The sequence below is a fragment of the Archocentrus centrarchus genome, chromosome 8 (assembly GCF_007364275.1).
Source record: "Archocentrus centrarchus isolate MPI-CPG fArcCen1 chromosome 8, fArcCen1, whole genome shotgun sequence".
Lineage (NCBI taxonomy): Eukaryota > Metazoa > Chordata > Actinopteri > Cichliformes > Cichlidae > Archocentrus > Archocentrus centrarchus.
The window spans coordinates 11,414,037-11,428,832 of record NC_044353.1 but is presented as its reverse complement, the minus strand read 5'-3'; the positions used below and the strand labels follow the sequence as shown (position 1 = coordinate 11,428,832).

At 41.5% G+C, this 14,796-nt stretch overlaps 2 protein-coding genes across 4 annotated transcripts; one reads left to right on the top strand and one right to left on the bottom strand.

The window, feature by feature from the left end:
* The first annotated feature begins 4,143 nt into the window (after nucleotides 1-4,143).
* napsa (napsin A aspartic peptidase) lies at nucleotides 4,144-9,362 on the top strand. The gene is made up of 9 exons (XM_030735666.1): nucleotides 4,144-4,321; nucleotides 4,619-4,772; nucleotides 5,142-5,265; nucleotides 5,849-5,967; nucleotides 6,124-6,323; nucleotides 6,528-6,650; nucleotides 7,680-7,824; nucleotides 7,920-8,018; nucleotides 8,225-9,362. The coding sequence occupies exons 1-9, from the start codon at nucleotides 4,254-4,256 to the stop codon at nucleotides 8,384-8,386; spliced, it is 1,194 nt and encodes a 397-aa protein (XP_030591526.1). The 5' UTR covers nucleotides 4,144-4,253; the 3' UTR covers nucleotides 8,387-9,362.
* Nucleotides 9,363-9,493: 131 nt separating this feature from the next.
* Nucleotides 9,494-14,769, bottom strand: mief1 (mitochondrial elongation factor 1). 3 transcript variants are annotated; one of them, XM_030736199.1, is made up of 7 exons: nucleotides 14,680-14,769; nucleotides 13,924-14,233; nucleotides 13,613-13,766; nucleotides 13,326-13,506; nucleotides 13,165-13,200; nucleotides 12,638-12,909; nucleotides 9,494-12,544 (listed from the first exon to the last, which is right to left on the bottom strand). In XM_030736199.1, the coding sequence occupies exons 3-7, from the start codon at nucleotides 13,757-13,759 to the stop codon at nucleotides 11,705-11,707; spliced, it is 1,476 nt and encodes a 491-aa protein (XP_030592059.1). In that variant the 5' UTR covers nucleotides 13,760-13,766; nucleotides 13,924-14,233; nucleotides 14,680-14,769; the 3' UTR covers nucleotides 9,494-11,704. The 3 variants fall into 3 exon arrangements, with proteins under 3 accessions (XP_030592059.1, XP_030592060.1, XP_030592062.1); XM_030736200.1 differs by lacking the exon at nucleotides 14,680-14,769 and adding an exon at nucleotides 14,489-14,627; XM_030736202.1 differs by lacking the exon at nucleotides 13,165-13,200 and having other exon boundaries at nucleotides 9,495-12,544.
* Nucleotides 14,770-14,796: the final 27 nt, after the last annotated feature.

The window sequence follows — 14,796 nt, the reverse complement described above, 5'->3', positions numbered from 1 at the left end:
AGAAAAGAGCAAAAATGCCATTCTCTCTGATTATGATCACATAAGTGCATGTTTCAAGAAACTCTTTTGTTATCTGTGAACTACTAGGAAGGTCTTTTCTTTTACTATTTTTGCACTGTTGAATGTTCAGTTCTTGAAACCCTATCTTTGAGACTATCTCTCAAAAGCATTAATCAAATTCTTCCCTTCGACTTCTACAACATATTAGACTAAACAGGTACATCACACACTAATTTAGTTTATTTTGTAGTTTACAGTATACTTATAAGCACAGTACTGAACCAGTGAAGGTGTTCATAGTAGATTTAGCAGGGAGCTTAAAGACAGGGTGTTAAGATTAAAAATGAAAAATTTTATCATATATTTTTAAGGACCTGATGTGCCCTGACTTAAATAACACTTGAATCTGTCACTGTTGTTATTCATGTTATTAGTTTTTATTTTAGCTGATTTTGTCTGATTTTATTTTATTGTTTCAGGCAAAACTATTTCCAAATCCAGACAACTCATTCAAAATGTATTGGCTAAATATTTCTGTACTGATTTCCTCTGATGGGCTACAGGCAGAAAAGTCGGCTTAGCACTGTAAAAGGCAGTTAAATGATCAGATTCATGCTTTTTATAACTAAAGGATAAAATAATATTTAGCTAATATGCAACGAGAAACCAGGTGAGATCTCCAAAAGTCCCACTGGATACGCAGTTGTTTCGGCTACGGCAGATAGGTGCAGATTCTTTAACTTGTGCTTAAACTCCTGGTAATGGTGACAGTTCCTCTGTAACATTTTGTAGGCCTTTTAATTTTCTATAACAATAAAATAAATACAAATAAAAGTATATTCTTACCATTGTGTTCCAGTTTAGAAGCCCCTGCTGTTCTCTGTATCTTCCTTCATGACTCCAGTAAAGGAAAGGATTCCCCCATGTTTTGGTGCACCTGTATCCCCCGTCGTGCCACAATGCCTGCTCCTCCCTCCAGGCTCACAATAGAGGCACAACTATGTGGGTGGATTCAGGTTCTTGACAGCAAAAAATCTGCAGACACTAACATCAGTCACTAGGTCACATGTTCGTGTAGGGATTTTATCTAAGACTCGTTCAACAGGCCAAGCGTGCACCTGCTTGAAGTGCTTCATGTTGGATTTCTCTCAGATTTCTGCCAGTTTGCTGAAAGGCTTGAAATCCTTTAAACTCACTTGTGATTTGAATCAGTAGCTTGGATTCGAATGTGAGTGAAGGAGTGAGTAATCTTAATTCAAAATTTGAGAATATATGACTTTTCTCAGCAATAGTTGTAAAAGATCAATGCCACGCTCTAAACACAGTGGTTATCTGACTTTTTCTGGCATGGCTCACAGTTTGAGAACAACTTGCTTAGCATAAATAGTTGGAACAGGATAACAGATATAACAAACGCCATCTCTAAAGCTGAATTTCTATAATGTCTATAATAACATCTAACTTATTCAATCCATCAACATAAAATCTGTGTAAAAGCTACAAATTGGATTTTTATGAGCTGTTATGTCAATAAAAAGCAATATGTGATACTAAAGTTGAAGGTCAGTGTTGAATTCTGTCCCTAATCTTTACACTCAAAGGTTTTCTGAGAGCTGCCTGTTGTCTTTGTGCAGCTCTCGGGGGAAATGGCTTCATCAGCTGCAGCTGTTCTTCATACTGAACAGAAAAATTGACTAATATAGAAATGAATTAATTAATGAATTTGCATAATCACATGGCAGGAACTCAATGCATTTAGGCAATATAGGGAGAGTGACTTTGAATGTTGTTGGTACCAGACAGGCTGGTCTGAGTATTTCAGAGATTGCTGATCTACGTTTACAAAGAATGGTCTGAAAAAGAGGAAATATCCAGCTCTGCTGCTTCGAGCTGACAGGAAGGCAACAGTAACACAAAAAAACCCTCGTTACAACCAATGTATGCAGAAGAGCATCTCTGAACATGCATGTCAAACCTTGAAGCAGATCGGCTACCGCAGTAGAAGACCACACCAGATGTCACTTCTGTCAACTAAAAACAGGAAACTGAGGCTACAATTCACACAGGCTCACTAGAATTGGACAATAGAAGGTTGGAAAAACGTTGCCTGGTCTTATGATTCTCAGTTTCTGCTGCGACATTCAGATGATAGTTTCAGATGTAAACAACATGAAACCATGGATCCATCCTGCTTTATATCAATGTTCAGACTGCTGGTGACAGTGTAATGGTGTAATGGTGTGGGAGATATTTTCTTGGCACACTTTGGGTCTCTTAGTACCACCTGAGCATCATTTAAATGCTACAGCCACCCTTAGTATGTCCATCCCTTTATGACCACAGTGTACCCATCTTCTGATGGTTGCTTCCAGCAGGAAAACACAACATTTCATAAAACTCAAATCATCTCAAACTGGTTTCTTGAACACGACATTGAGTTTACTGTATTCAAATGGCCTCCAGTCACCAGATCTCAATCCACTGGTGTATGATCATGGATCACATCATGGATATGCAGGTCTCTTGTCAGAGTCTGAAACTGTGTGATTTTGGTCAATCTAGACCAAAATTGGTTTACAACACCCTGATGAATCTGTGGCATGAAAGATTAAGACAGCTCTGAAGGCAAAAGGGGGTCCAACCCAGTATTAGGGGGGGTTGTACTTAATTAAGTGTTCAGTGAGTATATAGTCACAGACACAGACGCCTTGAGGTGACTGTTGTAATTTGGCGCTATATAAATAAAATTGAATTGAATTGAACTGTTCCACTTTGTCTGTGAGTTGTCCCTGGATGGACAGTCTGTCTTCTTGCTGTGTCCCTGTGTTTTACATGTCCATTTGTCTTTTAGACACACCTATAACTATATACTGTGATTATCTATCATCATGACATTCCTATCCATTAATATACACACAGAGTAGGAAGAAATATATGATACTAACACTTTTCTATAATCCAATATACAACAGCTTCAATACTTACATATATGTTTAACATATTTGCACAAACCTAAAACTGTGTACCCATCCAGCAACAATGTCAACAGTGAGGTTCCAGTCCTGAGTGAAACCAAGCCCCGGCTCCCTCACTGTTTATTAAAGGACCACTCCAAAAATGTACACGTTCGTATTAGTTACGGGGTACAAATCAGCCAGGGGAGTTCATTCTTACATAAACTTCAATAACAGTGTTACACAAATGCATACTATATGATGAGCTTCTTAAAGCAGCAGGCAGGCTTTAAGAAGCCCCACAGTGATGTGGGGTGGTAGTGCTGACTGTGTGCGTGCGTTGGTGTGTATTGGGGCTAGATTCGTCTGTTAATTTACTATTGTGCACTGTATTTTAGTAATCATTTTTATCACTCATATTTTTATTATTTTATTATTTATTGTCTGAGGCACCTAGAAAGGAATGCATTTTAAATTTCGTTGTGCAACTTCTGTGTACAATGACAATAAAGATTCTGATTCTGATTCTGATTCTGATTCTGATTCTAGACACTGTGGAATAACTCTCTAAAACCAGGACAAGAAAAAAAAAAATCTAAATCAAGTCCTAATGGTTTTCTCAGCTAAGGTGCTCCAGTAATTTATCCAAAAACACAGCACTGTGTTCACAGGGTGAATACTGCTCCTCACACCACAAATATTTGTACAGCGAGTTATCTTACAAACAGCACTGCTCTTACCAAAGATGCTACTCCAGCAGGAGATAATGTTTTTGAAAGTTACACCAGATTCCAAGTAGGGATTTCTAAACTGCTGCATCATAACGTTTTAAACTTTTTTTTTCTTTAATCACACCTTTCTTTCACGCCCAAACTTCATATAATTGCATAAACTGCTTGTGCATTAATCGGGTCAGGTTCGTGTGTGATGAGCTTTACCAAAACCAGGCTTTCACTACCAGTCTCTAATAAGCTGCATGCTCAGAGAGCATTCAGAGAGCTATTTATGGAATCTTTTCTGTTATTTCAAACATCCGTGCGACGCGCAATAAGCACCTTAAAACTCGTGACCCGTCGCACAGCTAGAGCGCCGGTTTGTACCGCAGAATGATGGCCACGCTCTCTAGCCAATGACAGCATCATTTTGATCACTGTCCTCCAACCACGGAGGCGCACAGCGGGGAAAGTCAAGTAAGGGCGGATGTACTTTCACTCAGCTTTTGTGCGTCAGTTGAAATAAAGAGTTTCCGCGTTCGTAAAGCTCGCAAACTAAATTGGATTTTTATTTACCAGGGCAGAAATGACTCGACTGCAGATACTTTGTGTCGTTGGGGCGCTGCTGATAACACAATGCGCCGCCATCGTAAGGTAAATAACTTTTATCCGCTAGTAATGATGGAACTTTTGTGTGTGCTACTGTCGCAGGCAGTTCTACTGACCTCATAAATAAATAAATAAAGGTTACGTTATGCGCGCGTGATGTTGCGCACCTGTCGCAGGTGTACTTAAAAAATACAGTTAACTGGCAGTTTTGTTCGCTTGAAAGGTTTCAGTGTAATAAGTGTTTCCGTGTGATCTGCATCAGGAAGTTGCACCTTTGCGCGCGTGACTCGCGCACATAGCGGTGTGCATGCTATTTATTTGAATCATGTGTCGCTATTGCAGAATTCCCCTTTATAAAACAAGAAGCTTGCGCCGCCTGATGAGCGATAATGGGATGTCTGTGGATGAGCTGCGGGCTTTGGCGAAGAGCACCGGATCACCAGACAGCTCTCCATCCCCGCAGCTGCCTGTGGAGAGGTTGACCAACTTCCTGGATGTATGCACACCTACAGGACACCTCAGTTAAAAACTAAATCCACACGAACATGCCATGCATGAGCTTATACACCTGATGTGAATGCAGAGGTCATTTGACGCAGTATTCCAATTAGGCAGAGGGAAGTTAATATTAGACTTTAGCACCTGTTTTTCCTTTTTTTTTTTTTTTTTTTTTTATTTGCCAATTGAAATAACTTTTTTTGAGGAGTGGAAAAACAACATCACTACGCATTTGTTCCCTAATTCTAAGATTTGTACTGAGAGCTATACAAGAACAGCTGAAAGGGACTGCAAGTTATTCGTAGCATCCTGCTTACCTTTGTCTGTACTAATGTTTGTAGTGTATTGTTTCCCGGCTGTGTCTCAGGCTCAATACTATGGGATTATAAGCATTGGCACCCCGCCACAGAACTTCACTGTGCTGTTTGACACTGGCTCCTCCAACCTGTGGGTCCCCTCCATTCACTGCTCCTTGTTGGATATTGCATGCTGTGAGTTTGATTTATTTTTTTTTTAACCTCAAGACTTTGAATTATACATTTAGCTTTTTCATGCATACAGTCATGTGAAAAGGAGAGTTCTCACGGGGTTTTGTATCTGTACTCAGTTTATCACATGGCTCCATAGAGTACGTGACTGAATATGCAATCTCTTCATCCTAAAGTTGCTATAATTTTCCCCCGAATCTGATCAGTCCCCAGTTTTAATTGGCTGTGATGGATGAACACTTTAGATAATCCGGAGTCAGTGTGATATTGTTGTTCTGCTTTGTCTGAAAACCGGAGGGAACATTTTAAAGCTTTGTGATCCAAGAAATGCATTTGTTATTTTTTGAAAAAAGGACTGATGGTTCAGAAGTTCAAAGTGACTTAGATCCCAGAGTTTGATGTGGTTTTTCTTTACCCTGGCCCCAACCTCTGCACCAGGATTTATGTAAGCCTTGTGGTTTTTGCATACCACTCAAAGGTCAGACGGTCAGATTGCAACAAAAACATAGCCTGCTATTGATGGTGCAGTATCACCACTGACAGAAGTCCATGAAATCTGTGCATTTTCATTATGTTTTCTGATTAGGGTTTCATCACCGCTACAACTCGAAGAAGTCGAGCACATATGTTAAGAATGGCACAGAGTTCGCCATCCGGTATGGCAGAGGCAGCTTGTCTGGCTTCATCAGCGGGGACAGTGTCACTGTGAGTTCAAGAAACACTCACATTCCCTCACCCTCTCACAAAGCTCTTTGTTTGACTGCATCCCTCAGTTTTGGTGATCGCACCATTCCTATCATTCCTTTGCAGCATTTATTGTGTATTGACCATTCTCTCTTATTCCATTTGCTCCGCTCGCAGGTTGCGGGCCTGTCTGTGCCTGGGCAGCAGTTTGGAGAAGCGGTGAAGCAGCCTGGGATCACGTTTGCCGTTGCGCGGTTTGATGGGGTGTTGGGAATGGCATACCCCTCGATATCAGTAGCTAATGTCGTTCCGGTGTTTGACACAGCCATGAATGCCAAGCTTCTGCCCCAGAACATTTTCTCTTTCTATATAAGCAGGTTGGTTTGTGATAAAAGACACAGATGAACAGATTTACTGAGTCCTGCTATTATTCAACTTTATAGCCCCCTGGTTTGGGGGGCTGGTTTAGCTTTTCACCGCTGTGCAATTTAAATTGTGTAGAAAATTCAGCTATAAAATGTTTACATTGTTGGGTGTTTTCACTAACACGGTGAGTTTTTCTCACTCTTCCCTTCCCTCAGAGATCCAAAAGCAGAAGTAGGAGGGGAACTGACACTGGGAGGGACGGACCCACAGTACTACACCGGAGACCTGCACTATGTTAATGTGACGCGAAAGGCCTATTGGCAGATCGGGATGAACGGGTGAGAAGGAACCTGTGTGACTTTGTGGTTTTAAGTGGAATAGTGTAGTTGAAACTGACAGACTTTCTGTTCTCTGTATGTCATGGATACAATCCTTAATGTCAAAGTGAGCATGCATTCAGGAAAAAGTAATTTCATATTAGAATTATATTATATAACATACATTACATTATTATTTCTGTCTGCAGAAATCTATTTGCACGGTGTGGGTCTGAGCACATTACAATAATCCAGAACAAGAGGCATGATTTTAATTAGGTCACAAACAGCATAAAATGGAGTGGAGGTGGGATGCAAAGTAGCTTGCAGAGGCGCGCCGGCTGTGGGCACGTTAAAGCAGTGTGACCTAAATGAAATTTGCCAGCTGGATGTGTAGATGAGTATTAGCTGAGCTGTGCTGAGCTTGACTTCATGACCTGACTTTTATTTGAAAGTTGTGCCTATGAATTATGAATTCAGATTCAGAAAAACTTTATTCATCCCCCAAGGGGCATTTTATGGCACACAGAGTACAGCAGCACAATACAATGGCAGTGGCCTAAGCAACACATTATACATCATAAATAAATACTATTATCGCTCTCTCTCTCTCTCTCTCTCTCTCTCTCTCTCTCTCTCTCTCTCTCTCTGTGTATATATATATATATATATATATATATATATATATATATATATATATATATATATATATATATATATATATATAAAAATCATAAACCTCTCTATATAGCAGTGACAATAATTACTTAATAAATACTGCAATAATAAGAAATAATACTTAATACAACTCAATTAATAAATCCAACATTTCCAACTAATATTAATACTAATAATTCATAAAGAAGCTGAACAGCTCTAGGCACAAAGGTCATCTTCCTTCTCTGTGTCTTACATGCTGGACAACGTAACCTACGAACTGTGTAAATCACAGCGGTTTAAATGTGTGGTGAACAGTAGCTGTTGGATCTAAACTGATGCCTCTTCTCTTTTGGTCCCACACTGCTGGTTTTTCTCCAACCCTCTCCACAGAGTTGATGTTGGTGACCAGCTGACTCTTTGCAAAGGGGGTTGCCAGGCTATTGTTGACACGGGAACATCTCTAATTGTGGGTCCCAAGGAGGAAGTCAGAGCACTGCAGAAAGCCATTGGAGCTATCCCTCTGCTCATGGGAGAGGTAAAGTTCAGTGTGTAATTAAAAGCCAAGAGTGACATTTTCTTTTCTTTGTTTTTAAAGACTTAATTTTTGGATATGTTTTCTCTCCCCTCTAGTACATGATTGACTGTAAGAAGATTCCATCTCTTCCTGTCATCTCCTTCGAAATTGGAGGGAAGAGGCTCAACTTGACCGGAGAGGATTATGTCATGAAGGTATTGATCTAAACCAATAAAAAGTGGTGGGTTTTTTTAGGCATAATAAATGCTCATGATAGTAGAGCTCTATTGTTGCCTAAAAACTGTAAGGACTTACCAGAACATAACATATAGATGGACTAAAGGATTTTTTGTTAGTTTTGTTGATTTTGGCAAGAAAATGACTACTGACAAAACCTTAATATCTGTCCTACCTATTGCAGGAGTCTCAGCTGGGTATCACAATCTGTCTGTCGGGCTTTATGGCCATGGATATCCCACCTCCTGCAGGACCCCTCTGGATCCTGGGAGATGTATTTATTGGGAAGTACTACACAGTGTTTGACAGGAATGCTGATCGCGTTGGGTTCGCCCCTGCTAATTAGACAACTGAACGCTGGATAAAATATATTGCACTTCTCCTTCTTTACCAGTAATTTTACTCTAAAGTTCCCACAAAGCAAATCTTCATCATTAATGTTGCTTTATTCAATTTGCAGGAATGACAAATGCTGATTTGCATATATGTGTCATATCTGTGTGTAGTAATGTGGTTTACGTGAGCAACCAGCTGATTTGCAGTGAGCCAATAGGGTTCAAATGAGGGATCAAATGAGTGATGTGTCCTGCCACTGAACAAAGGGACTACTTAAGCCCATTTCTTGCACTTGTTTCTGAAGCTACTTTTGATTTTTGAGCTTTAACTCTGCATATTTTATAGAATTCAACTATGCATTTGAATGTCCTTGAGTGATTTAATTTTGCACTATTTGCTGCAACTGAATCACAATTCTAGATTCCAAGAAGAGTTCAATGTATTGTCATGGGAACAAGTTTTGTACACTGAAGCTGCACTATGTGAACAAAAGTGCTGGGCCACCTACGAACTTAGAAGAGTTGCTTGACCCTGGAAATCCATGCGATGAAGCTCCCAGTGCACAATTTTGGTGCTGATGTTAATGCCAGAGGAGGTTTGGAACTGTGAAGTTATTGAGTCAGGGTGTTGGCAACTGCACTCTCTAACATTATATGGTTTGCCACTTTGTGGCTGAGTTGCTGTTGCTGAATGCTTCCACTTTGCAACAATACCACTTACAGTTGATTGTGAAATTTCTTCCCTCCTAGATATTCCACAACCTGACTTGTTCCAACAGTGGAATCCTATGACAGCACCATGCTCAAATTCAGTGAGCTCTTTAGAAAGACTCATTCTTTCACAAATGTTAAAGGGAAACTGCAAGGCTAGAGGTATGGCCCAGTACTGTTGCCCATATAGTGTACATGAAGATGTTTGAGGTGTTTTTTTTAACTGGCATTTTTGAATTATTGAGTTTGACTAAATAAAACTTTACAATAATTAAACATTTTGTCACTTTTTTTTTTTTTAAGGGACATGTTTATTACTTTGTAATCCATCAGTGGGAAACCACAAAATGCTCAAAAAATATGCTTCAAGTAAAAAATGACAAGGTGCAGAATTTAAAATTTTAATTAAGTATACAAAGTGCTGCACTCTCCAACTTCAGAGCTGAATAAAATAATTAAAAAAAACAGCTGGGGAAAGTACATAGCATGCAACACAGCTGATGGCTAATATGCACTCCACAAGGTAGAGGTAGTGATCTACTTTGGGTTTTGTTTTACAATGACATTACAAATGTGGCACAGTGACTCCCCTTACCTTTGCACAGTAGTTGTAACATAATCTAGGTCAGCAAAGGAAGACAATTTGCACAGATAAGATCTACTGTAGTCATTTTATATCCATACATCCAGAACAAAGCACTTAATGAAGCACAACAATGAGTACTTTACATGTTGAACCTGCATCAGTGCAAATAAATATTCAGCTCTTTTTGGTTACAAATGTACAATAAATACAAAAATATTCACCTTTTTTTTCCTGTTACTATCATCATCATCATCTGGATGATCATTAACTGAATGCATAACAGAACTATAAATGACCCCTTCATTATGTACACTATACAAATAGTGGGATGGGGACTAAGGGGACACATGCTCAATATCACTGCATGTCTTCATTCTAAGGCTAAAAGTGATGGCAAAGAGCAGTCGTGATTATGTGGATGACATTTTGAATACTGTTTGAGAAACATGCCACTTAACCAGTGTGGCAACTATTGTAATTAGTCTACCTACTGTCACCTGGCCATAACATGATTTAACTTTAGGAACCCTGGCTATTCTAGCTGCAGTTATATAAATGAAGCTCTGCAGTTAGATCCTTGCACATCAGCTCATGATCTAAAAGATTAGCACCTGTAATCTAGTCATATATAGGACGATCTGACAGGCAAGACTGCTAACAATGAGCCTCACTACAGGTCACACAGCAAACAGGTCTGTGTTGTGTGTCATAGTGACAGTATAGTACTGACACCCATTACTCGTCCTCTTGACGCACTTGACGTGGACTTGCGCTGCTCTAATCCGTGTCTGGCTACTTACACAACATGGATTGGCACCTATAAGTTAATCTGGGCTTAATGTGTACACACAAACAAGACCTGAAGTTTCAGTTAATACTGAGACCAATACACCAAAAGAACAAACAAAATCTGTGGGTCAGTACAACATTTGTTGTTCATGAATTGAATGGGGAGAGCGGCGTAAAAACTGCCCAGACAAAAGAACATTCTCGCTACAAAGACACAGGCACAGATTGAGCAAGTGAACGCAACACATACTGGATATATTTTAAAAGTACCAACAGAAAATTAAAGCAAAGACCGGCAGATAACAGCGCTTTCAGAAAGTCCTGCTGAACATCTTTGTACATCTTCCCACAGTAATGTGGGAAGATGTACAAAATGAAGACTAAAGCATATCAGACCTGTGTATCAAAGCAGCAAATGTGAGTCTGGAGAAAAGCAACAGCAAACAAAGAGCAGCTTTGTATTCTGTCATCACGTGGATCCTTTTTTACTTCTCTTTTTGGGGAATTTCATCAGCCAGAAACTACCCAGAATTTTCCTCTTTCTATTTTTAGTCTAACTTTATGAGTTTACTTGGTTGAATGTTGTGGAGTAAAACATCAACATACAACTCGGTGTATATTAGCCAGTTTGATACTAACACATGCAAGCAGCAGATGTTCCAAACACACACTTAATGATGTGTTTTCACATACCCGAGGTAACGTAAAGCATACAATAAAAGTGCAGCCACTGTATTAATGAAGATTTCTCGCAAGTCATTGGGGATAATCAACAATTTATTAACTTTCGAGCTGGCAAACACACAGGAAACATTACATTCTGTTCTTCGAACCCAATCCCAAAATTGAGTTAGCAATCCTGACCTGCATCAGACATGTCTGTAATATTCTCCTCCCAGTTAAATGGAATTGAAATGTAACAGCTTTCACGTCTTGTACAGGAAATCAACACTGTACCATAATGGTGTACCCACTCTTGGCTTCATTAATACAATGGCTTTAGTGAGTGCCATCAGCTCCAAAGGATCTCATTTGTCTTCTGAGATGAAAGTAATATTTGGATCACCACGACAGATACACCTTTAATATTAATAGATCCCAACACTTGAGTAACTGCTACTTTGTGTACAGGCCTCTGCATGTAGAGGAGGCCATGACTAATCAAAACAGTGTGTGTTGCACAAAAGGATTATTCCATGCACATGTTTGTTCCTTTAACTTCATCATGGCTCAGGGTTACCATTCAGGGATGTGGTTGCTGCGCTGCGACAGTTCTCAGCAGCCCCCCGGGATCTGAGAGTGCACAGTAGAGGGTATAACCTAGCTCATCCACTTCTTGTTCAGTCAGCTCACAAAATAAGTTCACTTTAGGGCTAAGGGCACAGGGCAGCCTCCCGGCCTCCAGGTGTCCCACTAGCTCTCGCAGCAGCTGAAGGAAGCGATCGGCCAGCGCTTCCTGGGTCCAGTCACCTTCTTTTTCACTGAGCAACAAGATGGCATTGGTGAGCTGGCTGGAGTTGAGCCTGTGAAGGGCAGGGTTGAGCTTGCACACGGCCTTTGCGACCTTGAGGCAGGTGCCTCGGCAGCCGCCGTCCTCTTGATCCAGCGCCCTGAGCCTTGCAGTCTCAGCCACGCGAAAGCTCTGTCGCCACAGGTTTTCGTGACGTTCTGCCGCAAGCCGATGTGGTTTGGCAATCAGTGAGGTTCCATCCTCCATCACGAGCAAAGGTAAGAAGTCCACATACAGCTTTCTGTCCGTCTCGTACTGTACCTCCAGAGTCAGTGTTTCAGCAGGAACCACGGGGCGGATGATGTAGTCGAGGACACTCCCTATAGCTGGCCAGTTAATAGAACCTGCCACCAGCTTCTCAAAGACTTCAAGCACTGATTTAGGGGAAAGGTAACCTCCAACCATGCAGCGGTCCCAATAGCTGTTATTCCGAGGGAAATATTCCAAATTCTCCCTGCGGACAAGCCAGAAACCTGGGACATTCATGATTGTGTCCTCTCCAGGGATGGACGACCACAGATTCTTCTCCAAGACAAGAGGCACCATGAGCTGGGCGTGGTCGGCCGTTACGACCTAGGAGGTGGAAGAGGAGAGAAGGATTTCCAATCAAATCAAGTGTCATTATGAAGAAGATAATTCTAAAAAATAAGACAAGTAACCTTTTACCTGAAGGTCATCGTACAGACTGCCACTAAGGTACATCTCTCTTAGTGGCATGTCAGGCAGTTTGGCATGAAGAAACACTCTGAGCTCAGCACAGATGTCTAGTGCCGCCCTCCTGGCCACGGCCTGCTCCTCAGCAGGGATGTTGACAATATTTTGGTAGTACTCCCACAGATGTTCCTGCAAAGACAGACGCATCCGGGCCCGCATCATATCTGACCGAGTGGCACCACTTCTTCCCACAGCAGCTCGACCCGCAGCCCTTCGCAGACAGTCTGAGGTGAAAACAAGTAAAAGTGCAACAGAGTTTAATGACCTTTCCTCATCTGTGGTTTCGGGGGGAGAGGGATGGGTAAAACTGCAAAAGCTGGGAATGGCATGAATATGTTCCCTAAAGATCTGAATATGACAGAACTAAATCTACAAAGACTAACTGAAGAGGTTTCTACAGTCTCTATAACATTATAATTAAACATTAATATAAAACAGTTGGGCATCTAAATTCTGAACTAAAAAGAGCCATCACCCACTGTAAAGGAAGAGCAAGAATCCTCCAAATAGGCTGTCTGTCAGCAGATTAAACAATAAAACAAAAATTAAAAAAAACAAAAAACAAAGAAAAAACAGGAAAGCTGGCTGAAGTGTACCCCACAATATGCTATAAATTAAAGGGCAATTTGTTTCCCCTCACCTGGTTCAAAAGCATGAGAAGAAGTGGGTAGAGACTGCAGGGACCTGCTGAGTGTGGACTTCATGTCATGGTTTAAAACCCTCGGGGACGAACCCATCCAAGCAGGCTCCTCCCAGCTTCTCTTTCCTGTCTGCTCCATCTTTGTGGGGCTGGTGGGAGCACTTATGGCACGATCATACATCTGCATATAAAATTGTATTAGTATGGCTACCTAAAGAAGCCCCCCCCACCCACCCAAAAAAATATATATATATATGGGAGGAAATAGTAGTGACATAAATACTTACTCTTTTGACAGCTAGTGTTGCAATGCCAAGCATGGCTGCCCCACCCACCCCCAGCACAAGCTTGGCATTCGAGAGCATGAAGTCAATAGCTGTTCCAATCCCATTATCGTCTTTCTTTCCTTTACGGTCTCCATTCACTCCCGCCATCCTGCCACTGAAAAACAATGTGCTAAAGTCAGACTGACTTGGGTGGGAAGAGAAGGGAAATCAGCAGATACCTCATTCTATCTGGTCTTGTTTATGCCATCCTACAAACTAAACCCTTACAGAAAAATGTCCACTCACTGCTGACATTTTATTTGCACACCCACCTGGGAGATGCACCTCCAGATGACCTTTAACCCACCACCAGATGCCTTGTAATCCTCCTACATAAGCCCACCCAGTCGGCTGCTGAGAAAGAACTGGCCCCTCTTCAGGGCCTCCTCCTTATCTTCTGGGACCGTCAGGGCCTGGCAGCGGCGAAACTCGCGAGCCACGGCGCGGCGATAGTAATTCCGGTCGGTGTACTGAAGGTGACGGCCTGCACGGAGCAGCGCCCTGTAGAGCTCCAGCACGGCACTGCGAGACCAGCTGCCCATCAGGGATCACACATGGAGAGGTGGGGGGACACCCTTACTTCTGAGAAAGGGGAGCAGAAGGTGGATGATTACAGGGCTGGCGTAACACTTAGATAGTTGCTTCTTTTGTATGTTAGTCTAACCTCCAACCATGACACACGCTGCAAAAACACAACTGCCCCTCAGCTGCAGCGTGAGCTCAGACTACACCATTAGCCGCACTGTAAACACCGTGGCTCTCAGCCTGTCTGTTTTCTAGTACATGTTATGAGACTGTTTCCTCTGTGAGATGAAAATGTTGTGTTGTGTTACCTACCGGAGTACATTAGTCTTTAGAAAATGGCTGGATCAACGGAAAGTCACATCTCTGTGTAGCTCAACACGCTAACTAGCTGACCTTACTTTTTAGCCAGCCTTATAGGCGTCATATAATCGTCAAAACGCGTCTGCGACAGAGAAGGTACAAAAAACACAAAGAAGCACAACTAAGAAATCCGAGCCACCTACTTTTCAGAAATAAAGACCAAAGATTTTGTCTTCTGAGGGAAGCAGAGCTCCGCTCCAGCCGGGGGTCAGAGTCGACAGTGTAAACCGGAAACAAATAGTCTACCATTCAAAGACTAT

What these genes read in the sequence shown, in the direction of transcription:
- mief1 (XM_030736199.1), bottom strand. Translation starts at nt 13,759, where the DNA reads ATGGCGGGAGTGAATGGAGACCGTAAAGGAAAGAAAGACGATAATGGG. An exon ending in TTCTCATGCTTTTGAACCAG is followed by an intron (nt 13,201 to 13,325) that starts GTGAGGGGAAAC and finishes ATCTGCTGACAG; the next exon opens with ACAGCCTATTTGGAGGATTC. An exon ending in ATTCTTGCTCTTCCTTTACA is followed by an intron (nt 12,910 to 13,164) that starts GTGGGTGATGGC and finishes TTTTCACCTCAG; the next exon opens with ACTGTCTGCGAAGGGCTGCG.
- napsa (XM_030735666.1), top strand. Translation starts at nt 4,254, where the DNA reads ATGACTCGACTGCAGATACTTTGTGTCGTTGGGGCGCTGCTGATAACA. An exon ending in TGGCAGATCGGGATGAACGG is followed by an intron (nt 6,651 to 7,679) that starts GTGAGAAGGAAC and finishes CCCTCTCCACAG; the next exon opens with AGTTGATGTTGGTGACCAGC. An exon ending in TCCCTCTGCTCATGGGAGAG is followed by an intron (nt 7,825 to 7,919) that starts GTAAAGTTCAGT and finishes TCTCCCCTCTAG; the next exon opens with TACATGATTGACTGTAAGAA.